Source organism: Oncorhynchus kisutch, linkage group LG1 (assembly GCF_002021735.2).
Source record: "Oncorhynchus kisutch isolate 150728-3 linkage group LG1, Okis_V2, whole genome shotgun sequence".
NCBI lineage: Eukaryota > Metazoa > Chordata > Actinopteri > Salmoniformes > Salmonidae > Oncorhynchus > Oncorhynchus kisutch.
The window spans coordinates 50,317,640-50,344,682 of NC_034174.2; the positions used below are offsets into that span (position 1 = coordinate 50,317,640).

At 40.8% G+C, this 27,043-nt stretch overlaps 1 protein-coding gene across 11 annotated transcripts in view; it reads left to right on the plus strand.

Moving 5' to 3' along the window:
* Positions 1–25,497, plus strand: part of LOC109891798 (eukaryotic translation initiation factor 4B) — a 51,452-nt gene extending 25,955 nt beyond the window's left edge. For 4 of the 11 annotated variants that reach the window (XM_020484301.2, XM_031826519.1, XM_020484313.2 and 1 more), the window contains exons 10-13: positions 2,853–2,944; positions 7,998–8,250; positions 19,006–19,078; positions 20,296–20,666. In XM_020484301.2, the coding sequence (XP_020339890.1) occupies positions 2,853–2,944; positions 7,998–8,250; positions 19,006–19,078; positions 20,296–20,376 (499 nt within the window). In that variant the 3' untranslated portion in view covers positions 20,377–20,666. Of the gene's footprint in view, positions 1–2,852; positions 2,945–7,997; positions 9,452–19,005; positions 19,079–20,295 lie in introns of all 11 variants that reach the window. The other 7 variants (XM_020484307.2, XM_031826527.1, XM_031826535.1 and 4 more) reach the window with 5 other exon arrangements.
* Positions 25,498–27,043: the final 1,546 nt, after the last annotated feature.

The window sequence follows — 27,043 nt, forward strand, 5'->3', positions numbered from 1 at the left end:
TGCACCAGTTCTTGCTGTGAGATGTCACCCCACTCTTCCACCAAGGCACCTGCAAGTTCCCGGACATTTCTGGGGGGAATGGCCCTAGCCCTCATCCTCAGATCCAACAGGTCCCAGACGTGCTCAATGGGATTGAGATCCGGGCTCTTTGCAGGCCATAGCAGAGCACTGACATTCCTGTCTTACAGGAAATCACGCACAGAACGAGCAGTATTGCTGGTGGCATTGTCATGCTAGAGGGTCATGTCAGGATGAGCCTGCAGGAAGGGTACCACATGAGGGAGGAGGATGTCTTCCCTGTAACGCATAGCATTGAGATTGCCTGCAATGACAACAAGCGCAGTCCGATGATGCTGACACACTGCTCCAGACCCTGACAGGCCCTCCACAGAGTACAGGCTTCTGTGTAACGCTCATTCCGATAAACGCGAATCAGACCATCACCCCTGGTGAGACAAGACCGCGATTCGTCAGTGAAGAGCACTTTTTTTGTCAGTCCTGTCTGGTCCAGCGACGGTTTGCCTGGTGATGTCTGGTGAGAACCTGCCTTACAACAGGCCTACAAGCCCTCAGTCCAGCCTCTCTCAGCCTATTGCGGACAGTGTGAGCACTGATGGAGGGATTGTGTGTTCCTGGTGTAACTCAGGCAGTTGATGCCATCCTGTACCTGTCCCGCAGGAGTGATGTTCGGATGTACCGATCCTGTGTAGGTGTTACACGTGGTCTGCCACTGCGAGGACGATCAGCTGTCCATCCTGTCTCCCTGTATCGCTGTCTTAGGTGTCTCAGTTCGGACATTGCAATTTATTGCCCTGGTCACATCTGCAGTACTCATGCCTCCTTACAGCATGCCTAAGGTACGTTCACGCAGATGAGCAGGGACTCTGGGCATCTTTCTTTTGGTGTTTTTCAGAGTCAGTAGAAAGGCATCTTTAGTGTCCTATGTTTTCATAACTGTGACCTTAATTACCTACCGTCTGTAAGCTGTTAGTGTCTTAACGACCGTTCCACAGGTGCATGTTCATTCATTCTTTATGGTTCATTGAACAAGCATGGTAACGTATTTAAACCCTTTACAATGAAGATCTGTGAATTTTTTACAAATTATCTTTGAAAGACAGGGTCCTGAAAAAGGGACGTTTCTTTTTGTTGGTGACTGATACTGTGTGTGACACACACACACACACAAGTTTGGGCACCTACTTATTCAAGGGTTCTACATTGTAGAATAATAGTGAAGACATCAACACTATGAAATAACACACATGGAATCATGTAGTAACCCAAAAAGTGTTTTTAAAAAATCTATCTATTTATGTAAGAGCATACCAGATGGGATGGCATATCGCTGCAGAATGCCGTTTTAGCTGTGCTGGTTAAGTGTGCCTTGAATTCAAAATAAATCACTGACGGTGTCACCAGCAAAGCACCATCACACCTCAATGCTTCACGGTGGGAACCACACATGCGGAGATAGTCCGGTTTCCTACTAATCAGACCAAATGACAGATTTCTGTCGGTCTAATGTCCATTGCTCATGTTTCTTGGCCCAAGCAAGTGTTTTCCTCTTATTGGTGTCTTTTAGTAGTGGTTTCTTTACGTGAATCAGGCCTTCATGGTCGAATTGCTGCAGTCTCCTCTGAATAGTTTATGTTGATCTCTGTTACTGGAACTCTGTGAAGCATTTATTTGGGCTGCAATCTGATGTACAGTTAACTCTAATGAACTTATCCTCTGCAGCAGAGGTACCTCTGGGTCTTTCTTTCCTGTGGCGCTCCTCATGATAGCCAGTTTCATCATAGCGCTTGATGGTTTTTGCAACTGCACTTGAAGAAACTTTCAAAGTAATTTAAATGTTTCACTTTGACTGACCTTTATGTAATGATGGACTGCTGTTCCTCTTTGCTTATTTGAGCTGTTCTTGCCATAATATGGACTTAGCCTTATTTGGTAAAAGGCCATCTTCTGTATACCACCCCTACCTTGTCACAACACAACTGATTGGCTCAAAAGCATTAAGAAGGAAAGAAATTCCACAAATGAACTTTTAGCAAGGCATTGAAATGCATTCCAAGTGGCTACTTCTTGAAGCTGGTTGAGAGAATGCCAAGATTGTGCATAGCTGTCAAGGCAACGGGTGGCTACTTTGAAGTATCTCAAATATAAAGTATTTTTATTTGTTTAACATGTTTTTGGTTACTACATGATTCCATATGTGTTATTTCATAGTTTTGATGTCTTCGCTATTATTCTACAATGTAGGAAGTAGTAAAAAAAACATGGAATGAGTTGGTGTCAACTTTTGACTGGTACTGTGTATTTTCATGTTTGTGTGGGTCATTCCTAAAACTAACATGCTGACCACACCAGCTGCATTGCGTGAGCATTGCAAAATAAATTGACACACATTATTATGTCAGTCATTTCATCCAAACTTCTTGTGTGCATCAACTGTCTGCGTAGCCAGGTGCTAAAATAGAACTTGGTTCTTTTTTTGATGCTTGATGTGATGCAAGTCCCACCTCTCCCATCTCCTCATTGGTTTTTAGGAGCATATACCCACTTGAGTGATTGAAAGATTAACGTATATCCCAGGACAAATTAGCTAGCAACAGCAAGCTAGCTAGTTAAATGTCCATGAATGTTTCATGTGTTTTATACCTGTCCCCAAATGAATATTGTTGGTTTAGATTTCGTTTTGATATTTCAACATGCGTGTCCAGATCGTGTTTGGTGAGCATGTTGATTTTTGTCGATCTACACACGGACATGCCTGGTCTAGTCAGCATGTTATTGATATTATTCATATTGTCTTAAAGTATTTACTCAAAACCTTTCTCTTCTGTCCTCAGGGATCCAAGCTGGAGGAATGAGGAGCCACCTTCGGAGTGGTCCCGCACAGGAAGTGAGTCATCACATCCCGGAAGTACCTCTGGAGGGAGAGGTGAGGGTCAACCTTATTTTGCTTCTTCTGAGTTCAATCCGGTTCTCTTTGTAGTCTCTTCGCTTGTGGTGTAAGCACTCTTAGATGATCAGGTTTAAGTTTTACCCACAATATTCAATGTATTGTCACTGTATATATTTGTTTTCAGACTAGTGGTCCCTTTAAACAGCCACTCTTTTTCAGCAGTATTTCAGGAAATGCATATCTATAGTATATACAGTCCAGTGGAGGTTGCTGAGCGGTGGACGGCTCATAAAAATGGCTAGAACGGCGCAAATGGAATGGCACCAAACACATGGAAACCATGTATTTAATACCATTAGTCTTATTCCGCTCCAGCCATTACCACGAGCCTATCCACCCCAACTAAGGTGCCACCAGCCTCCTGTGATACATTGGGGTATGAAATGATTGACAGCCTTGAATAATTCAAATACTGAGTTATAGTATCGCAATGCTCATTAGTATCGTGGCAAGTAGGGTTGGGCTGATGTGACTAAATTAAAATGCAAGACGATATATTGTGACGTGCAAGATTACTGCAAGATTACTACTGAAAACTGCAATTTTATCAGTTAGGCTGTATCAAAATGTAGAAAATTCTAAATTAATTAACTAAGCCTTATTTTTCTTTTGCCACCAATGATTTATTTAATGAATTATAATTATTTTTTTGTCCCAGCCCCCATCCTCGCAGGAGGCCTTTTTGGTGGGCAGTCATTGTAAATATGAATTTGTTCTTAACTGTGTTGCTTAGTTAAATAGCACAAAAATGCCAGTCTCAAATAATTTTGTCATTAACGGCACAAAATGATTATCGGATATCGCCATATTTGGAGTAGTATATCGTTGAAGAGGTCTCCACAAATTTCGCCCAACCCTTGTAGCAAGGTAACAAAACATGAAGCGGATTTTACTGATTTAAGAAAATGGGCGTAATGTTGGAAACAAACAACTGTCTTGTCATCCAGTCATATTTATTTTTTTCCCCCAAGCTATAACGCAGAATATATTACATAAAGCAGTTTGGGAATTTGGTCTGCTTTTTGTCATTTTTGCCATGTAAAAAATATTGGCATACTGGTAATAAAGGTCTACACTGGTCCAAAAAGTTGGACCCGTCCCGAAATGGACCTGGGGCTTTCCCACCCGGACCTGATATGCATAATTGAGCATTTTTTAAGCTACTTTATTAACCGGAGCTGATAAAGTGCAACAGAAGATGAGCCTCTCTAGAAGGAGGGGGAATAGACGTACTGTGAGTGACATTGGGAGGGAGAGAAGAGAAACGGCAAGTAGACTTGCACTTTAGAAGACTAATAACCAAGCTATGGCAGCTATTTATCAATAAATATGATTACGTAGTACTTGTCTTAACGGCTTCAAACCGGGAGTCGCTAGTTAAACTAGCTAATATTAGTTAGCTAGCTAGGCTAATTGAGGCTGCAGTGCATGTGCTTTCTCATCCTACAGTTATGAATAACTCTATTCAGAATATTAGTGCCTTCAGAAAGTATTCATACCCCTTCACTTATTCCACATTTTGTTGTTACAGCTTGAATTCAAAAGGAATTAAATAAATATTTTTCAATGTCTGCTTTTTAAATTTTCCAATAGGTGCCCTTTGCGAGTCATTGGAAAACCTCACTGGTCTTTGTGGTTGAATATGGGTTTGAAATTCACTCTTGGCTGAGGTACCTTACAATTATCTGTATGTTAAATACTATTATTGCATATTTGATTTGTTAAGCACATTTTTACTCCTGAACTTATTTAGGCTTGTCATAAAAGGAGTTGAATACTAATTGACTCAAGACATTTCAGCTTTTCATTTTTAATTAATTCCACTTTGACAATATGGGGTATTGTGTGTAGGTCAGTGACCAAAAATCAATTGTATCCATTTGCAATTCATGCTTTAACACAAAAAATGTGCAAAAAGTCTAGGGTTGAGTACTTTCTGAATCCACTGTAAGTAGCAGCCTACCTGTTGGCTCTTGTTCGTTGCCTATCCTTCACACATTTTTATTTGTGTCATTTTATTTCCAAGACTAGCCTATTAGCTGCTTTGATGACTTCTGATTGGCCAACACCAAGCTGAACGCCACGCTCAACTCTGGTGAAAATGATCAAATTGGCTCTCTCGACTGCCTTTGTCTCGTTTGGATCTGTACAGGCCCTTCTGGACAAGTCAGTTACACATACCAGTGGCGGATTTAGGCATAGGCAGCATGGGGCACCCTCGCACAATTATTATAATTTTTTATTCAGAATGGCGATATTTGCATAATTTTCTAGCGCTCATTTGCACGTCGCGTTAATGACGTGCAAATGTGGGAATGTGGGTCAATTAACCTTGTCGGATTCTAGTTTGTGAGCTAGGCAGGCTACTGCCTGGGAAGGTCTCCCACTCAGAAGTACGAGATGTGGAGGGGGTGGGGTAGGTTGACCTAAGGTCTCCCCACTGGAAGCCCGAGGTAGGGGGAGCGGGGGAATCTATCAAATAGAGCACCTCTAACTTTGTATAGTACTAATGCAATTAGTTGTGCAATTTAGTTTGTTTCTTGTTTGAAGTGCAATAGTGTAATAATCAGGTTCTCTTAAGTGTGTTCTATTTGTGTGATATAGGATTTGTACAATTTAGTTTTATTTGTGTTAGCAATAGGGTAATATTGTAATTAGATGTTCTTTATTTCTATTTATATACAATTGGTTTCTATTTGGCTTTGTTACTACTTTTTGATATTTTGGTTATTTTTGTATATATTATATTTATATAGTTTTAAATGTTATGATTTGTGTTCCAAATGTCTCAATAAGAGCCAGTTTGCACTGTGAAGGGAGTAGTACACAGCGTTGTACGAGATCTTATGTTTATTGGCAATTTCTCGCTTGGAATACCCTTCATTTCTCAGAACAAGGATAGACTGATGAGTTTCAGAAGAAAGGTATTTGTTTCTGGCCATTTTGAGCCTGTAATCAAACCCACACATGCTGATGCTCCAGATACTCAACTATTCTAAAGAAGACCAGTTTTGTTGCTTTATTACAACAACAGATTTTTCAGCTGTGCTAACATAATTGCAAAAGGGCTTTGTAATGATCAATTAGCCTTTTTAAAATGATCAACTTGGATTAGCTAACACAATGTGCCATTGGAACACAGGAGTGATGGTTGCTGATAATGGGCCTCTGTACACAAATGTTGATATTCCATTAAAAAATCTGCCGTTTCCAGCTACAATAACAATGTCTACACTGTATTTCTGAGCAATTTGATGTTATTTTAATGGATGAAAAAATGTGTTTTCCTTTCAAAAACAAAAACATTTCTAAGTGAACCCAAACTTTTGAATGGTTGTGTGTGTGTGTATATGATGTGTGTACTGTGAGTGTGTATACCCAATAATATGCATACTGTGTATACACATACAGTTGAAGTCAGAAGTTTACATACACCTTAGCCAAATGCATTTAAACTCAGTTTCTCATAATTCCTAACATTTAATCCTAGTAAAAATTCCCTGTCTTAGGTTTGTTAGATCACCACTTTTATTTTAACAATGGGAAATGTCAGAATAATTGTAGAGAAAATGATTTATTTGAGCTTTTATTTCTTTCATCATATTCCCAGTGGGTCAGAAGTTTACGTACACAAGTATTTGGTAGCAAATTAAATTGTTTTTAACTTGGGTCAAACATTTTGGGTAGCCTTTCCACATGCTTCCCACAATAAGTTGGGGAATTCTGGCCCATTTCCTCCTGACAGAGCTGGTGTAACTGAATCGGGTAACTGTAGGCCTCCTTGCTCGCACACGCTTTTTCAGTTCTGCCCACAAATGTTCTATGGGATTGAAGTCAGGGCTTTGTGATGGCCACTGCAATACCTTGACTTTGTTGTCCTTAAGCCATTTTGCCACAACTTTGGAAGTATGCTTGGGGTCATTGTTCATTTGGAAGACCCATTTGCGACCAAGCTTTAACTTCCTGACTGATGTCATGAGATGTTGCTTCAATATATCCACATAATTTACCTCATGATGCCATCTATTTTGAAGTGCACCAGTCCCTCCTGCAGCAAAGCACCCCCACAACATGATGCTGCCACCCCCGTGCTTCACGGTTGGAATGGTGTTCTTCAGCTTGCAAGCCACCCCCTTTTTCCTACAAACATAACGATGGTCATTATGGCCAAATGGATCTATTTTAGTTTCATCAGACCAGAGGAAAAGTACCATCTTTGTCCCTGTGTGCAGTTGCAACCCGTAGTCTAGCTTTTTTATGGCGGTTTAGGATCAGTGGCTTCTTTCTTGCTAAGCGGCCTTTCAGGTTATGTCGATATAGGGCTCGTTTTACAGTCGATATAGATACAAAAGTATCTTAACTCCAGCTTCTTCAAAGGCCTTTGCTGCTGTTCTGGCATTGATTTGCACTTTTTGCACCGAAGCACGTTCATCTCTAGGAGACTGAACGCTTTTCCTTCCTGAACAGTGTATGACTGCGTGGTCCCATAGTGTTGCGTACTATTGTTTATACAGATTAACGTGGTACCTTCAGGCGTTTGGAAATTGCTCCCAAGGATGAACCAGACTTATAGGGGTCTACAATTTGTTTTCTGAGGTCTTGGCTGATTTCTTTTCATTTTCCCATGATGTCAAGCAAAGAGGCACTGAGTTTGAAGGTAAGGCCTTGAAATCCACAGGTACACCTCCAATTGACTCAAATGATGTCAATTAGCCTATCAGAAGCTTATAAAAGCTGTTTAAAGGCACAGTCAACTTAGTGTATGTAAACTTCTAACCCACTGGAATTGTGATACAGTGAGTTTTATAAGTGAAATCTGTCTGTAAACAATTGTTGGAAAAATTACTTGTCATGCACAAAGTCCTAACCGACTTGCCAAAACTATAGTTTAACAAGAAATTTGTGGAGTGGTTGAAATGACTCTAACCTAAGTGCATGTAAACTTCAACTGTATTTGAATACTGTGTATGGTCTTGCTTTGCATGTCTCTTCACCAAACTAAAATCACAGCATCCCATCTTTACCACAGCCTCACGGCGCAGAGAGAGCGAGCGCTCAGTGGAGAATGAAGTATTCAGCGGTAAGGAGGACGACCCTCCCTCTCCTGTGGCTCGCCCCTCTTCTGCCAACTCTTCCACCTTCTCATCCAAGGAGCCCCTCAAGGTGATGCCTGCACCGCCACCTAAGGATAATGTCTGGGCCAAGCGGCCTGCATTGAGTACCGGGTCCAGCGAGGGATGCGCCCCTATCTCTACCAGTGACACGGCACCTCCCAAACTGAGGTCAGAACATGTTCTTATACGTTTTCTATATTGTATAGCATCTCTAGATAATGAAGTTGCCAATTATGTCTCGTATTGATGTCACATCCATTACCAAAAGCCTGTCTATTTTAACCTCTTCGATATAGGGGGTGCTATTTAAATTTTTGGATGAAAAACGTTCCCGTTTTAAACACTATGCGACTATGCATATAATTGACAGCTTTGGAAAGAAAACTATGACGTTTCCAAAACTGCAAAGATATTGTCTGTGAGTGCCACAGAATTGATGTTACAGGCGAAACCCAGATAAAAATCCAATCAGGAAGTGCCACATTTTTTGAAACCGCCTCATGCCAATGACTCCTTATATGGCTGTGAATGAGCTACGAATGACCTTCTGTTTTCCATGCATTCCCCAAGGTGTCTACAGCATTGTGACGTCTTTTTAGGCATTTCCCTTGAACAATGGCTGTAAGGGACCATATATGGCATGTGGTCACATGTTGTCTCCCGCAGAAAACCTTGCATAAAATACTGAGGTAGCCATTTTTCCAATCGCTTCTTATGAGAAACCAACTGCCTCGACGGATATATTATTGAATACATATGTTAAAAACACCTTGAGGATGGATCCTAAACAACGTTTGCCGTGTTTCTGTCGATATTATGGAGCAGATTTAGAAAAAAGTTTGGCGTTATAGTTGAAGTATTTTTCGGTCGATTTCTCAGCCAAAACTGATGAACAAACGGGACCTTTTTCGCCTACAAAAATATTATTTTTGGAAAAAGAACATTTGCTATCTAACTTGGAGTCTCCTGAGTGAAAGCATCTGAAGTTCTTCAAAGGTAAATGATTTAATTTGGTTGCATTTCTTATTTTTGTGAAAATGTTGCCTGCTGCCAGCAGAGCCTAGCATAGCATTATGCCATGATAAACTTACACAAATGCTTGTCTAGCGTTGGCTGTAACGCATATTTTGAAAATCTGAGATGACAGTGTTAATATATTTATTTCATTTCATTTGCGATTTTCATGAATAGCCTCAAGCGCATTACCATAACGCAACTTTTCCTATGATTACGCTTCCGGATACGGGATTGCTAGAGGTGTGGCTAAGAGTAGTTTAGAATTGTTTTGTTGCAAGCTAGTTAGTTAAATGTCTGAATGTCCCATCTCTTTTCAGCTTGAGTTCTACAAATGAAAGAGGATCGAATAAGGGTAAGACTCTCGGAGACCGCGAAGACCTTGTGCTTGTGTGTTGTATTAGAAGTTCCTTTCAAAGGAGTAATGGAGACTTTGTCCTAATCTAATCCCAGAGGGGACCGACTAGGCCTTTCGGTCCTACTCTAAGAGATTCTGAGTGTGACACTTTTGGGTTCTATTCACCCCCTCACCGTTCAATCACTGCTGGATAATTATATTTTACAACGTCACCAGGACTTGACATTGACTTTATATGCACTTGTCCTTTGGACAAGTAGGAATTATTATATATAGATATTTTTTTATTGTCCAAAAGCCCTAGTCACTTGTTTCAACAACAATAAGATTTAACACAGAATCAGACAAAAATGTAGGCTACACTCTACCTATTGGCTTCTTTGCATATTCAAGCCTGTCTCAAAATACAACACTGCCTCTAAGGCTCTCCTGGAGAATGGTTGGCATAGCCTGACAACGTACATTAAATTATTCTGCTGCTCTGTCGTTCGATACATACTTTGGTCTGAGACTGCCATCATTGAAGCTGTTTCTGGTGACGCTAACGAGGGGCGTCAGCTATTGGATCTGCTCTAACCAATCAGAGTATCAAAGCCGATTTTCAAACCGCCGCTTTGCCCAAGTGTGTTCTGGGTCTGGCCCAACCCATTGGTTACTGGACCAATCAGACAGCCACGAATATGTTAACATTCGGTGACTGGTCGGGGATGTTCTCAGATCTAGACTCATTGAGGAGAAGAAACAAACGTCCATGGGTTTAGCGTTTAGCCAGAGCAAGGAGTCTGGGTAGCCAGGCAATGGTTCGCCACTCATGGGTTGCGTTTACACAGGCAGCCCAATTCTGATATTTTTACCACCAATTGATCTTTTGAGTCCAGAATTGGACTACTTAATTAAAACGTAGCCTTGGTGGCCTATAAAATATTGTAACATAAGCACAACCAGATCTTTTTGTCTTTATAAAATAATTCCTTCCATGGCTCAGAATTAAGGTGGTCTCTATAAATGTCTACGGTTCATAACTCTCTGGGACAGTTCTGGGAGCACATTAAAACATTTAAAAAGCAATGAGGCTGATGTAACACTAAAATTTGTTTTATTTCTTCATATTATAAGCTCAACAATACGCACATGGCTTTAGGCTATGCACGAATGTTCCAAAATGCTATTAATGGGAAAACACTAATCAAAAGCCCACCGCATGCCCTAGCGGTTTCAGGTGACAGATGAAAATACCTGTTAGAAATTAGAAGGGAGATCTAAAGATGCATCAACTAGCATGCATTGCGACAATGACGAGCTGTGTTCGAATACCCTTACTAACATACTGCATACTTAATGAGTATATACTAAATACTATATACTATTAGTACATTTTAGTATACTGTAAATAAACAGTATCTTTTCAGTTGTGTACTAGTGCTTCGCCTGTCTACTGGAAATGGATGCTTTTGCTCTGCAAGCTCTTGCTAGCTTGTTAGCATAACAAATGAAAAGCTAAAAATGTTACGATTTTGGGTGTGTTCATAAATTCAATCTGGAGTGCCGGAGTGTGCTCTGGGCGTTCGTAAATCCAGAGCGTTGTCAGATTGTCTGTCTGTAAATTCAGTGATTTGCTCTTGGGGTGTTCACACTGGACGCTTTGGAGTAAAGCATTCAACGGCAGTAAAGCACCCAAGCGAACTGTCTAACGTTAGCTAGCTACTTCCAGACACAAATGAGAGCACCTCACTGACAGTTTCACTCGCCCTAGCAGAGCTGATTAGGCTGTGTTCATGTTATACAGATCGTAGGTGACTAACTGTGCTGCTGGCAACAATTGCATTTTTTTTAAATTAAAAAGTCCAACTTTTACTGACACCGGCTGTATTCAATGGGTGTTGAGTATTGGTAAATTCATCAGGTATTCTGCGCGAGAGTGCTCTGAAATCGGAGTGGATTGCCAAAATGAACAATATCCATTAACAAGCAGGACGACTATACCACTTAGCTGTGAATAATTAAGTCAATAAACGTTGGGTTAGTTAATATACTGCCTAGCAAGTTCAATGTATTAGTAGCCAACTAACGTTAGGGAACTAGCTAACATACAAACTAGCTAACGGTACATACTGCTGTAATTCTATACGGTTCGTAAGGATAGCGTAGCGAACAAATTGTCAGCCAACATAACATGTAACTTATTTGATGTCATAACTTAATTACATTGCTCAACATTTTCTTAACATTTGTCATAATTAATGCAATTAATTTGTATTCGATCTCGTCAGACTTCAGCTGCATATTTTCCACCATTTTCTTCAAATCTGAAAACGTTTTGAAGCCATGCCCATTTTCTGTAGAATTGCATTGTGGACCCTAAAAGCACGGAAATAGTGTCCACTACATGTATAATTCATTTTTGGGGGAAATTTTGTACGACATCTGGGAACTTATGGCATACTAACTATATCCACACTATGACCAATAAGCATACTATATACTCAATTCACGTCACAAATAGTACGGTTAGCGCGGTTAGTATGAGTATTCAAACACAGTTTAGGATTATGCCTTTGGCTGCTGGACAAATAAACGTTGATTTTTGAAAACTGATAGAACATGCGAGAAATGCTCGTTACAATGTCATAGTAAGTGTTAAATAATTCCCTCAATATTTCTGTGGTTGTTTTGCTTAGGCTAGGCTACTTTGATTGAACCAAGCTAAGACATGCTTAATAAAAATTACATAAACCTCCAGGTTTAAAAAAATTAAAGCTGGAATATGTAACTTTTTGGGTGATCCAACAAAATTCTCATAGAAATGTGCGTTATACGGTGCATTCGGAAAGTATTCAGACCCCTTCACTTTTTTCCACATTTTGTTATGTCAGTCTTATTCTAAAATGGATTGAATACATGTTTTTCCTCCATCTACACAACACCCAATAATGATGAAGCGAAAACAGGTGTAAACATTTTTGCAAATGTATTAAAAATAGAAAACATCTTATTTACATAAGCATTGCCTGTCAGAGCAAAAACCAAGCTATAAGGTCAAGGGAATTGTCTGTAGAGCTCAGACAAACTTCCAAAGAAGTTTGGAACCATCAAGACTTCCTTGAGCTGGCCGCCTGGCTAAGCTTAGCAATCGGGGCACGCTCCAGAGTTCCTCTGTGGAGATGGGAGAACATTCCAGAAGGACAACCATCTCTCCAATCAGGTCTTTATAGTAGAGTGGCCAGATGGAAGCCATTCCTCAGTAAAAAGCACATGATAGCCCGCTTAGAGTTTTCCTGAAGGAATCTAACTATGAGAAACAAGATTCTCTGGTCTGATGAAACCAAGATTGAGCTCTTTGGCCCGAATGCCAAGCGTCTGGAAACCTGGCACCATCCCTACGGTGAAGCATAATGGTGGCAGCATCATTTTGTGTGTGTTTTTCAGCAGCAGGGACTGGGAGACTAGTCAGAATTGAGGGAAAGATGAACTGAGCAAAGTACAGAGATCCTTGATGAAAACCTGCTCAGGACCTCAGACTGGGGCAAATATTAACCTTCCAACAGGACAACCATCCTAAGCACACAGCCAAGACAACGCAGGAGAGGCTTGGGGACAAGTCTCAATGACCTTGAGTGGCCCAGTCAGAGCCCGGACTTGAAGACCGATCGAACATCTCTGGAGAGACCTGAGAAGATTTGTGCAGCAATGCTCCCCATCTAACCTGACAGCGCTTGAGAGGATCTGCAGAGGAGAATGGGAGTAACTTCCCAAATACAGTTGTGCCAAGCTTGTAGCATCATACCCAAGAAGACTTGAGGCTTTAATTGCTGCCAAAGCAAACATTTGCAAATATTTCCAAAAACCTGTTTATGCTTTGTCATTATGGGTTATTGTTTGAAGTGATGAGGGGAAAAAAACTTTCATCCATTTTAGAATAAGGCTGTAACAAAATGTAGTAAATGGCTATGTTAATTGTCCGATTTTATATTTGTCAAACATGCCTATAGTTATGTTAAGTCTCATTAAAGTAGCCAATATGCATATCACCTACACTCTGTGTAGGCTTTTTTATTTATATACATGCAACAATTGCACCTTTTCTCTGAGTTACAGTTCATATAAGGAAGGGCACACCCACTTAAGTCAACTACTTGGGAGCCAGACCCAGCCACAAAATGGCTTTATTACAGACAGAAATACTCCTCAGCAACGTTCCCTTCAGACCCCAGTAAGACTAGCTGTCGCCATTGGCGTCGGCTAATGGGGAACGTAATATTTCAAATCAAAATCCCTCTCCTCAGATGATCCGTCAGGTGAAAGAAGCCACATGTGGAAGTCTTGGGCTGGTGTGGGTGAGGCCGGTTGGACGTACTGACAAATTCTTGCAAATGGAAGAGAATTTGTCTACCATAAGCAACATTCAATTCTCCGGTAACAGCTCTGGTGTACATTCCTGCAGTCAGCATGACAATTGCACTCTCCCTCAACTTGAAACATCTGTGGCATTCTGTTGTGTGACAAAACAGTACATTTTAGTGGTATTTTATTGTCCCCAACACAAGGTGCACCTGTGTAATTATATATTTGTGTAATTCTCTATATATATATATATATATATATATCTATATCCACACCTTTATTTAACTAGGCAAGTCACAAATTCCTATTTTCAATCACGGCCTAGGAACAGTGGGTTAACCTCCTCTGGGATTGTTCGGGACGCTAGTTTCCCACCTCACAAACAGCCAGTGAAATTGCAGGGCACCAAATTCAAAACAGAAATCTCAAAACTAAAATTCCTCAACCATACAAGTATTTTACACCATTTTAAAGATACACTTCTCGTTAATTCAACCAGTGTCCAATTTGAAAAAGGCTTTTCGACGAAAGCAGAACATATCATTATGTTAGGTCAGAAACTAGTCACAGAAAGCATTCAGCCATTTTCCAACCAAAGAGAGGTGTCACAAAAAGCAGAAATATAGATCAAATGAATCACTAACCTTTGACGATCTTCATCAGATGACAATCCCAGGTCTCAATGTTACACAATACATGTATGTTTTGTTCGATCAAGTTCATATTTATATCCAAAAACCTCAGTTTACATTGGCGCCATGTTCAGAAATGCCTCCAAAACATCCAGAGAAATTGCAAATAACAGAAATACTCATCATAAACTTTGATGAAAGATACATGTTTTACATAGAATTAAAGAAACTTGTTCTTAATGCAACTGCGGTGTCAGATTTCAAAAAAGCTTTATGGCAAAAGCACAACATTCAATAATCTGAGAATAGCGTTCAGCCACAAAAGCAAGCCATAGTTATCCGCCAAATTGTGGAGTCAGCAAAAGTCATAAATAGCATTATAAATCTTCACTTCCCTTTGCTGATCTTTGTCAGAATGCACTCCCAGGACTTCCACAAGAAATGTTCGGTTATGTCCAAATACCTCAGTTTTGTTCACGTTTAGTTCACTATTCCAAAGGCACAATACGTGAGCGCAAAATCCAGACGAGAAGTCAAGAGTTCCATTACAGTTTGTAGAAACCTGTCAAAAGATGTTTACAATCAATCCTTAGGGTCTTTTTATAATAAATCTTCAATAATATTCCAACCGGAAAATAGCGTATTCATTACAGAGGAAATGGAAGGAATGGTGCGCCCGCGTGACCGCTCAGTAAACAACTGATTGGCCTCCGCCTAGTCCAGCCTCAAACAACTTTCTAAAGACTGTTGACATCTGCTGGAAGCCTTGGGAAGTGCAATCTGGCCCCATAGACACAGCATATTGGATAGACAATCACTTAAATGAAACTACAAACCTCAGATTTCCCACTTCCTGGTTGGATTTGTCTCAGGTTTTCGCCTGCCATATGAGTTCTGTTATACTCAGACATCATTCAAACAGTTTTAGAAACTTCAGAGTTTTTTCTATCCAATACTAATCATATGCATATATTAGAATCTGGGACAGAATAGCAAACCGTTTACTCTGGGCACCTTATTCATCCAAGCTTCTCAATACTGCCCCCCTGTCACCAAGAAGTTAACTGCCTTGTTCAGGGGCAGAACGACAGATTTGTACCATGTCAGCTCGGGGATTCGATCTTGCAACCTTTCTCTGACTAGTCCAACGCTCCAACCACTAGGCTAGCTGCCATGCGGTTTAATCAGTTTCTTGATATGCCACACCTGTCAGGTCGATGGATTATCTTGGCAATAGAGAAATGCTCACTAACAGGGATGTAAATAAATGTGTTCACAAGATTTGAGCGCAATAAGCTTTTTGTGCGTATTGAACATTTCTGGGATCTTATTTCAGCTCATGAAATACTTTACATGTTGCGTTTTATTTTTTTGTTCCGTATAAATTGGTGATTGTTTCCCCTTCTAGCTCTTCTACCCTTCTAGCGTTTAATGATTAGCTAAAGCAGAGGATATGGGAGCGATTGGGTGGATTTGGACGAGGAGGCCACGTCTTGACTGAAATGAATTGAAGAGTAGCACTGCCCAATTCTGGTCCTGGATAATCTCTCCTGTTGGTTCTCTTGTCTTGTTTCATTGGCTAGCTGGTCTGGAGGTTTGACGACAAGCAATGTGGAAGCTCGCCCACCAGTAGTTCACTCACACACTAATTTCAAATTAATATGGATGATGAGATGGGACAACGGAAGTAACTTTGAATAATGGGAATCACTCTAATTTACTAAATTGTCAGTTGAAACAAAACCCAGGAAAGAGGAGACGGCAGGAACAAAACTGGGCAGCCCTGTTGTAACGCAAAGTGGGGAACGCTTGGTCCTGTACGGGTGCAGTGTCTGCTACTTTCTCAGGGGATTATTTAAAAGGCACCAAAGGACCTGAATCCAGTAGAAATAACACTCTTTTCCATAAAACGTGTTCTCTCTGGTTTGTTCTCTCTCTCGGAGGACCTAAGCCCTAGTAGCATGCCCCAGGACTACCTGACATGATGACTCCTTGCTGTCCCCAGTCCACCTGACCGTGCTGCTGCTCCAGTTTCAGCTGTTCTGCCTTATTATACGACCATGCTGGTCATTTATGAACATTTGAACATATTGGCCATGTTCTGTTATCTCCACCCGGCACAGCCAGAAGAGGACTGGCCACCCCACATAGCCTGGTTCCTCTCTAGGTTTCTTCCTAGGTTTTGGCCTTTCTAGGGAGTTTTTCCTAGCCACCTTGCTTCTACACCTGCATTGCTTGCTGTTTGGGGTTTTAGGCTGGGTTTCTGTACAGCACTTTGAGATATCAGCTGATGTACGAAGGGCTATATAAATACATTTGATTTGATTACACACCCCTGGTGTTATCAAGCTGTTGACAGATTTTGTCATGAATATGACAGTAACTCATGGGAAATTAAGAGCAGTAAATATTTAATGGCTCTAGTTTCTTAATCAGGTGACTGTTGTCATTCAGCAAAAACAGCAGACCCTGCGGCTATTGAGGAAAATGGGTTCCCCAGGCCCAGGTGGTATTCAAGATTACAAAAGTAATCGACACTAGATGTCGACACTCCCAATCGACACTAGATGTTTTGTATAACTGCGCAAATGTAATGATCTTGAAAGCAACCTGGGCCGTAGGCTGTGTGGAATTCTGTTGTAGCCTTTAGTGGAGTTCCCGTCACCCAAACCCCTCCCTCAATCCTCACTGTTTGGGCTCTCCCTTCCAGACGAGAATAAAGTGGACGGTGTGCATCTGGACCGGGGGCCCCCCATGGGGGAGAGGGCGGGCCGCAGGGCGGGGCCGAGGAGAGGGGGCCAACAGAGACCGACGAAGGGAGGAAGACAGGTCAGCCCAAAACGAGTGGCATTAGTGGAATAGGCAGGGTATTGCAGCCAGGGCACCTCTAAAGGTTGGTTTGTGGTTGGTGCGTCAACCGTTGTTGGGAAAGAAGAAAGTTAAAAGAAATGCAATTGCTACCCTTATCCTTCAAAACAAAGGTCCTCAAATGCTTGCTAGCTAAGTGGAAGTGCCTTCACCAGGGCCCAATACTGTTCTCAGTGAGGAGAATGTGGATGCAACCGCCTATTCCTCGACTCATGGCTTTCCCAAAGGTGACTGCACAGCATGAGACAAGAAGCAAGGGCTAGCTTGCCTTCAGTACAAAAGCACAACATGATCATTTGGAAGTTTTGAACATTAAGTTACCATGACTGTATTATGTAAATATTAATGATAAAATAACAACCGCGTAAGGGTTGTAGTGAATGGTTGTGGGGAGTAAAATTCACACTTTTAGACTTTGTTTAGATAGCTAATTCCAGTGTGGGACTCCATGAACTGTGAGCGCATTTTATGCACTGTATACATCTTACACTCCAGAACAGTAGTTAGCGATGTCAGTGTAAATGTAAGAAAACGTAAAAATGCTGACTGTGATCGCAAGCTAGCAAACTAGTTTTGTTCCAGGACCTTGTGTGCTTTTGACTAATTAGTGAGATTATTATAATTTTTTATCCCTTTTTTTTTCTCTCCCCAATTTTGTGGTATCCAATTGGTAGGACTCGGGAGAGGCGAAGGTGGAGAGCCGTGCGTCCTCCGAAACCCAACCAAGCCGCACTGCTTCTTGGCACAATGCCCACTTAACCCGGAAACCAGCCACACCAATGTGTCGGAGGAAACACAGTATACCTGTCGCCCTTGTCAGCGTGCACTGCGCCCGGGCCGCCACAGGAGTCGCTAGTGCGTGATGGAACAAGGACATCCCTGCCGGCCTAACCCGGACGATGCTGGCCCAATTGTGCGCCGTCCCATGGGTCTCCCGTGGCAGTGGCTTAGACCATTGCGCCACTCAGAGCAGCTAGCTCACTTGTTACCTTCCCAGCAACAATCAGCATTCTTGCTAGCTTGTTGGCTAGCCATGCAAAGAATACATATGATTAGAAATATTTCACTAGTATTCTAGTATTTGCTTGCAAGGTGCCTAACTTGGCGATCCAAAATATCTTTGGTAATAGTACTGGCTGATTTCGCCTTGGTTTTCCTCATGAAAAAAACATCCCACTGAAATAAAGGTTTGTGACTTGGAGGTGTGCGTTCATGTGGGTGTTTTCTTGCATGTGTCGTTGCAAGTGGAAAAGTTTTTTTGTCCACTTCTTTAAACTGGATGGAACTGGTTAAGATTGCATACGTTCTCATGGTGTTTTCACAGAGATGTTGGTCATTATCCCCAACTTATAACATTTGTGTTCTAGCCCCGCACAAGCACACCTGAGCTTGACTATTAGTTGAGTAGTTAAATCAGGATTGTTTGTTTGGGCCTCAAACAGAAATGTGTCATGTTGAGGACATAAGTCTAAGTCACCAACAGGAGCGTTAACCAGCCTTTATAGGTTATTCAAGAGATTGTGAGGGTGAATATTATTAGTTTTCTCCTGCATATCCACTTATGAGTGGATTATATTGGATCAATTGGAATTATTTGGTGTCCTACTGTTGAGCATTGTGCTAGTGCCAGTTTGTGCACTCACAGGCTCTGACCCGCCACAAGACTTAGCTGGACAGTGAAGTTTATCTTGGTCTTTATTCTGTTTGTAGAAAGTCTAAAAGAAGAGGCCGAGACTCAAGACCTGCACCAGAGCCAAAGAAATACGAAGAGTCCCCCACCCTTGTGAGTTCTGGTGCCACATAAAGTGGTCTTGACACACCCCATAGTGTATTTTCCCCAAACCCCCACACACAATTCCCACCTCCCATGTAAAGTTTGGATGATACAGGGGTGGTTTCAGTTTCTGAATAATCAATCTTCCACTGAAAGTCTTCAGTCCTTTACCGCATTTATCCCTTCACATTGGTTTCAGTCCTCTACTGAAACTGCCCGTGTAAACGCCCTTTCAGTATCCCTCATCGTCGCCAGCCTTTTTCCTCCGTTTCCTTTTTTGTTCTTCTGTCTTGGCTTTTATTGCAAAGTCATATAACAGGAAAAACATGGGTCACATTTTGACACGTTTTCTAATATCTATATACAAAAGAGTTATGCATACATATAATGCATAGGCAGGTACAGTGTAATTACAGTTTAGGTGCACAGTGTGATAGTTTTAAGACTGTACCCAAACCGTCCGCGCGCCATTGTGTGCAAATTGATTTTGTCCCCCCCCCACACCAAATGCAATCACGAAACGTAGGTTGAAATATCAAAACAAACTCTGAAGCAATTACATCAATTTGGGAACAGGTTGAAAAGCATTAAACATTTATTGCAATTTAGCTAGCTAATTTGTCCTATTTAGCTAGCTTACTGTTTCAAGCTAATTTGTCCTGGGATATAAACATTGAGTTTTTATTTGACCTGAAATGCACAAGGTCCTCTCCTCCGACAATAAATCCACGCATAAAACGGTCAACAGAATAGTTTCTAGTCATCTCTCCTCCCACGCTTTTTCTTCTTTGTACTTTATATTGCGATTGGCATCTAACTTTCATAGTTACCACGACTGACTGAACTCGGTTCATCTTTCAATCACCCATGTGGGTATAACCAATGAGGAGATGGCATGTGGGTATCTGCTTCTATAAACCAATGAGGAGATGGGAGAGGCAGGACTTGCACAGCGTTCAGCGTCACAAATAGAACTGACTTCCAATTTAGCAACACAGACCCTTGTTGGTGCTCGCGAGCAATGGGTGCAATAATTGAATAGCATATGTTTAAATGTATTTTGCGACGTGAGCGGTGTGGTCAGCATGTTACGACAACTGTTATATCCGTTACCTGTAGTTGCACTGTACCATGTAAATGCATAAGTATTTAGAACTTTTATTGTAAAGTGGGACCAAGTGAGCAATGTTAGGATCTCTCCTGCTCTATTTTGTTTTTTGTTTCAGAAATTCAGCTCAGCCAGTAAATACGCTGCTCTGCTAATGGACAGAGAGCAAGGAGATGACGCAGAGAATGGTGTGGAATAAAACCAGAAGGGGAGAAAGAAGAGGAAATCCAGAATATCACATTAAATATGAACATCTCCTCACCTGGAGTAGAGGCATCTGGGAAAGTCATCACTCCTTCGTTCTTTACTCAAACCCATCCCAGACCCCTTCCCTACCCCCCCTCTACAGGACTTGTCAGTTTCTAAAAAGAGTAGTCACATACTGGACTTGTTTTAAATGGAAAAGGTAAGGGGAGTAGTCGACACTCAAGAAAAGAGCATTTAATTTAAAATTAATTGTAATAAATAAATAAAGTGGTGTAAAAATGATTGCTTATGTTTATGGTATTCGTTGGGTTCCATCCCTCTCCCCAGTGGAATAGGAAGAAGTTTGTTACTGGATCCTGACTTTCCAGGCTGACCTACCTGACCTTGTGTGCAGTAAAAAAGCCAGTATTTATTTAACTGACAGAAAAGGATAAAGGTACAGTGCCTTTGGAAAGTAATCAGACCCCTTCACTTTTTCCACATTTTGTTACGTTGCAGCCTTATTCTAAAATTGATTAAATAAATAAAGTCCTCAGCTATCTACACTAGCCCACAATGAAAATTCAAAAACAGGTTTTTAGGAATCTTTGCGTATTTGTATTTATTAAAAATAAAAACCATACCTTATTTACATAAGTATTCAGACCCTTTGCTGTGAGACTTGAAATTGAGCTCAGGTGCATCCTGTTTCCATTGATCATCCTTCATGTTTATACAACTTGATTTAGAGTTCACCTGTGGAAAAATTCTAATGATTGGACATGATTTGGAAAGGCACACACCTGTCTATATAAAGCTCCCACAGTGGACAGTGCATGTCAGAACAAAAACCAAGCCATGAGGTCAAAGGAATTGTCCATATAGCTCAGACAGGATTGTTTCAAGGAACAGATCTGGGGAAGGGTACCAAAAAATATCTGCAGCATTGATGGTCCCCAAGAACACAGTGGCCTCCATCATTCTTAAATGGAAGACATTTGGAATCACCGAGACTTCCTAGAGCAGGCTACCTGGCCAAATTGAGTAGCCTTGGCCAGAGAGGTGACCAAGAACCTGATGGTCACTCTTGACAGAGCTCCAGAGTTCCTCTGTGGAGATGGGAGAACCTTCCATGAGGCCAACCATCTCTGCAGCACTCTACCAATCAGGCCTTTATGTTAGTGGCCAGCCAAAAGCCACTCAATAAAAGGCACATGACAGCCTTCTTGGAGTTTGCCAAAAGGCACCTAAAAACAAGTTTCTCTGGTCTGATGAAACCAAGATTGAACTGTTTTGCCTGAATGCCAAGTGTCACGTCTGGAGGAAACCTGGAACCATCCCTACGGTGAAGCGTGGTGGCTGTGGGGATGTTTTTCAACTGGGAGGCTAGTGAAGATGGAGCGAAAGATGAACGGAGCAAAGTACAGAGATCCTTGATGAAAAGCTGCTCAGGACATCAGACTGGGGCGAAGGTTCACCTTCCAACAGAACAACGACCCTAAGCACACAGCCAAGACAACGCAGGAGTGGCTTCAGGACAAGTCTCAATGTCCTTGAGAAGCCCAGCCAGAGCATGGACTTGACTTGTAGCGTCATATCCAGGAAGACTTCAAGGCTGTAATCGCTGCCAAAGGTGCTTCAACAAAGTACTGGGAAAAGATCAGAATATTTATGTCAATTGGGGGGGGGGGGGGGCGGGCAATTTAATACATTTTAGAATAAACTCATTTAACAATGTGGGGGGAAAATCTAGCTCTGAGTACTTCCCGATTGCACTGTATATATTGTCACAGAGTACCCTCATTGGTCCAGCCAACACTAACGATGACAGGGTTCTCAATGGGTGTGCCTGTTTTGCACAGCTAGCTCATGGTGAACCACGAAAGCGGCAAAGGAGGAGTGTGCTGTTGTATTTGAGTACTGTAGAGCCTAGGAGCTGTGAATGTCATCATTAAGTAAAGCGTGACAGGAGAAATTCAGACTGATCCAAATATGAAGAATAGTTTTTCAGACGGCACCATGACACTGCCATTTTCCTCATTGTTGATCAATTATCAGAAGTTCTCCACCACCTGCAATTTTGTTTTTGACCCGTCTGTTTGGAGTGGGGTGTTCGGCGTTTGCCACTGGGCTCCTAAATTGCAATTCGAGTGCGAACTCCGGCCACCCGGCCAATAACCAGGTGTCTCCCGCAAAACAAGCGCCCCCCAATGAAAATCTAGCATTGCTATGGGGAAATGTGATGTCCAAGGATGCTACTACAAGTGTAACATAGCTAACTTTAGCATGCAATGCTACTAATCTGTTGATGTATTGGGAAGGTGTTTCCATGGTAGTGTTTTTGAGAAGTAGCTTTTATAATTCTTATTCATAAAGGGGTTTGATTTCTGAGGTTGTATGCATAGGCTTTGGGGAGAATACTTGTTTAATCCCTTTGGAAAAAGGCCCGTACTGACTGTCCATGAGGAATGACAATTAATTATTGTCTTCGCAGTGTAATGGAAACCTTAACTTGCAATCTTTGAGCCTTTTTAACTTAACTACTTGGAATAATACATTTTCTGAAAATGTTATTTGAGCTTTTGCTTATACCAGAGTTGATGTGGTGTGAAGGTTTTCATATAAACTGCATCCTAATTCCCAATTTAATCAGATAAATGAATATTTCTCCCATATTTTGATAAGTTTCCATGTAACTCAAAGCTGTGAAGATGCGTGCACATCACTTATTCAACAGGGATCTTTAGGTGGGTCTTAATCCTGACAGAATTTGGCAGCCAACGGCAACAATGACTCACTGAACCGAACTAAATCTCGTCACCGTTATCCCCTATCACAGTGCAGATGTTTGTTTTTCAACACAGTGATGCAATAATGACATCAATTAAATGCCATCAAGTTAAACACATTTCGTCCAGCTGTTGCTCAAGACAGGATTTAAGGATTACTCTGAGATGACATTTTCTCATTTTGAAGTGATTGATTAATTGGGCCTATGCATGACAGTACATATGTGGAGATGTATTTACAGTACATCTGGTGGATGTACTTAATTGATACTTAAAATACTTAAATACTCAATACTTAATTGTGTTGACATGTACATTGGGGGTGTTTTTTTTTATTACATGAAATTAGCTTTAAAACTGCAACATTTTCTAGCAGGAAACTAGCTTGGGATTCTTGATAGTCGGGACAATCCTTGTCTGGCAGGGAAACTTTATATATAGTTGTTATTTGAGATTAACATTTACTTTCAGGGAAATTTTGTTTTGGAATTTTCAAAAATATTTTCTATAAATTATATTCTATTTTTGGGTCTACAGTGCATTCAGAAAGTATTCAGACCCCTTGACTACGTTACAGCCTTATTCTAAAATTGATAAGTTGTTTTCCCCCAAAATCAATCTACACACAATACCACATAATGACAAAGCAAAAACACATTTACAAATGGTTGTATAATTCAGACCCTTTACTCTGTACTTTTGTTGAAGCACCTTTTGGCAGCGATTACCCCCTCGAGTCTTCTTGGGTATGACACTACAAGCTTTCCACACCTGTATTTGGGGAGTTTCGCCTATTCTCTAAAGATCCTCTCAAGCTCTGTCAGGTTGGATGGGGAGCGTTGCTACACAGCTATTTTCAGGTCTCTCCAGAGATTTTTGATCGGGTTCAAGTCAGGGCTCTGGCTGGGGCACTTAAGGGCATGCAGAGACTTGTCCTCAAGCCACTCCTGCATTGTCCACGCTTCACCATAGGGATTGTGCCAGGTTTCCTCCAGATGTGACGCTTGGCATTCAAGCCAAAGAGTCTAATCTTTGTTTCAACAGACCAGAGAATCTTGTTTCTCATGGTCTGAGAGTCTTTAGGTGCCTTTTGGCAAACTCCAAGTGGGCTGTAATGGGCCTTTTCCTGAGGAATGACTTCCGTCTGACCACTCTACCATAAAGGCCTGATTTGGTGTAGTGTTGCAGAGATGGTTGTACTAATGGAAGGTTCTCCCCTCAACATAGAGGAACTCTGGAGCTCTGTCAGTGACCATTGGGTTCTTGGTCACCTCCCTGACTAAGGCCCTTCTCCTGATTGCTCAGTTTGGACAGGCGGCCAGCTCTAGGAAGAGTCTTGGTGGTTCCAAACTTCTTCCAGTTAAGAATGATGGAGGTCACTGTGTTTTTGGAGACATTCAAGGCTGCAGAAATGTTTTTGTACCCTTCCACAGATCTGTGCCTCGACACAATCCTGTCTCGGAGCTCTATGGACATTTCCTTTGACCTCATGGCTTGGTTTTTGCTCTGAGATGCACTGTCAACTGTGGGACCTTTTTTATATAGACGTGTGTGCCTTTCCAAATCATGTCCAATCAATTCAATTTACCCAAGGTGGACTCCAATGAAGTTGTAGAAACATCAAGGATGATCAATGGAAACAGGATGCGTCTGAACTCAATTTCAGCAAAGGGTCTGACTACTTATGTAAATAATGTATTACTGTTTTTTATTTAATACTTTTGCAAACATTTCTAAACCCCTGTTTTTGATTTGTCATTATGGTGTATTGTTTGTAGATTGAGGAAAAACAATATTTTAATCATTCTAGAATAAGTTAAAAAAAATTGGAAAAAGTGAAAGTCTGAATACTTTCCAAAAGCACTGTATGCCTGGAAATGCCCTTGTACTGAGCAAAGGATCCCAATTTGAAGCTCTCCAAAAAGTGTCAAATTCAAAAAACAGGTAATCATGGATATTAATTGGCCTACACACAACCCCATAATGTCTAATTGTATTACAAATACATCAAATTAAGAATTCAACACTTTTATGGCAAGCCTAAATAAATTCAGGAGTAAAAATCTACTCAAGTCTCATAGGTTGCATGCACTCAACTCTGTGTAGTAATAGTGACTGACTCATCTCTGTACCCCCCCCCCCCCTTCAAACACAGAACCACAAAAAGCAGGTTTTCCACTGCCTTGCAAAGAAGGCACCAAGATGTAATATTTTAACCAAAATTCATATTCTATTTAATTAGGTTTTAGTCGTAAAATAACTGAGGAAAAACAACATTGCTTCTGTATATACAACTTGAATAAAGAAAATTTCAAATTGTCAACTCTGTAAAACATGAACTCTCTGTCAGAGTGCTGAAAGATCTGGGAATGTTTTTTTATATTGGGGATATTCAAATTCTAATTTAACTTAGACGTTTTGAGGCAAAAACTTCTGTCACTGAACTCTAACCCCCTTAACATCTTTTTATTCTGAAAAAGTATTTTAATCCCTGTTCTGCAACATACTCTTAAACAATTTAAGTATTTGCTGTGCTGATGGATTGTTTGCTTTATAAATGTTTAATGTTCTAAATCTAGAAAAACATGCCAAAATGCTAAATAAATTAGCCCTGGAGTGTGTTATAAAACAAAATAATATGTTTGGAGATTTGTATTACATATTTGAATAACCAAATGCTAGAATTAAACAAAGGCCTTTTTACAATTGTTCAACAACAGTTTAAAATGAAATGCTTTTTATGGAAAACAAATTAATTCGATTTTTCCTTTACACAGTGTGATTGGGGATACTTTGGTCTATCAAAATATATAGTTCAAATGTAAATTAAGACATATTAGTGGGGGGAAAAGTTGAGGTTGTCTATCAATGTATCCATGAACTCTAAAACGGCATATTTTCTCTGGTTCATGGCAAAATGTGTAACAGCATGAGATTAGCTTTAAAACTGCCCCATGGCACAACATTTGTTGATAGACTTATTTATAATATTGAGCGGTTGGGTGGCGCTTTGCTCGGACCTTGTGGTGGGCCGCGTAACTGCGATACACCATTGTCATTAATCAACAATAAAGAGATGTCATAGTTTGCATTGTGCCACAGTTAAAACGATATAAATTATGTAGAACAGGTAATTGTCATGCAGAATGTAGGGAATTGTTCGAAATATTTCTCAAACCATTGTTACACTTTTTTTTTGTATACGACAAAGCAAGACTAATTTGGACAGCTAACTTGACTAAATATTTTGATAACTTGTTTTTTTTTTGTAAGTTTGAAATTGGCATTGTCTAATTGATTCAACAAACGAAAAACACATCTGTTTAGCTTTTAAAATAATATATTAACCAGAACATTTCTGTGGGGCATCCTATATTATGAAGACCGCTTGATCTACTCAGGGTTTTCTAAATTCTACCAGCTTCAGTTAGCTTCACGTTCCAGCTCAGTCTTCATCCGTAGTAAGACGGTGGATAACTGCGCATGCATATGTCGCACGTGGCTAGACGAACACCGAATTCTTAATTTACAGTGAGGTGGAAAAGTATTTGATCCCCTGCTGATTTTGTTTGCCCACTGACAAAAATGATCCGTCTAATTTTAATGGTAGGTTTATTTGAACAGTGAGAGACAGAATAACAACACAAAAATCCAGAAAAACGCATGTTTTAAATTGTTAAAAATGTTATAAATTGATTTGCATTTTAATGAGGGAAATAAGTATTTGACCCCTCTGCAAAACATTACTTAGTACTTGGTGGCAAAACCCTTGTTGGCAATCAGAGGGCAGATGTTTCTTGTAGTTGGCTACCTGGTTTGCACACATCTCAGGAGGGATTTTGTCCCACTCCTCTTTGCAGATCTTCTCCAAGTCATTAAGGTTTCGACTTA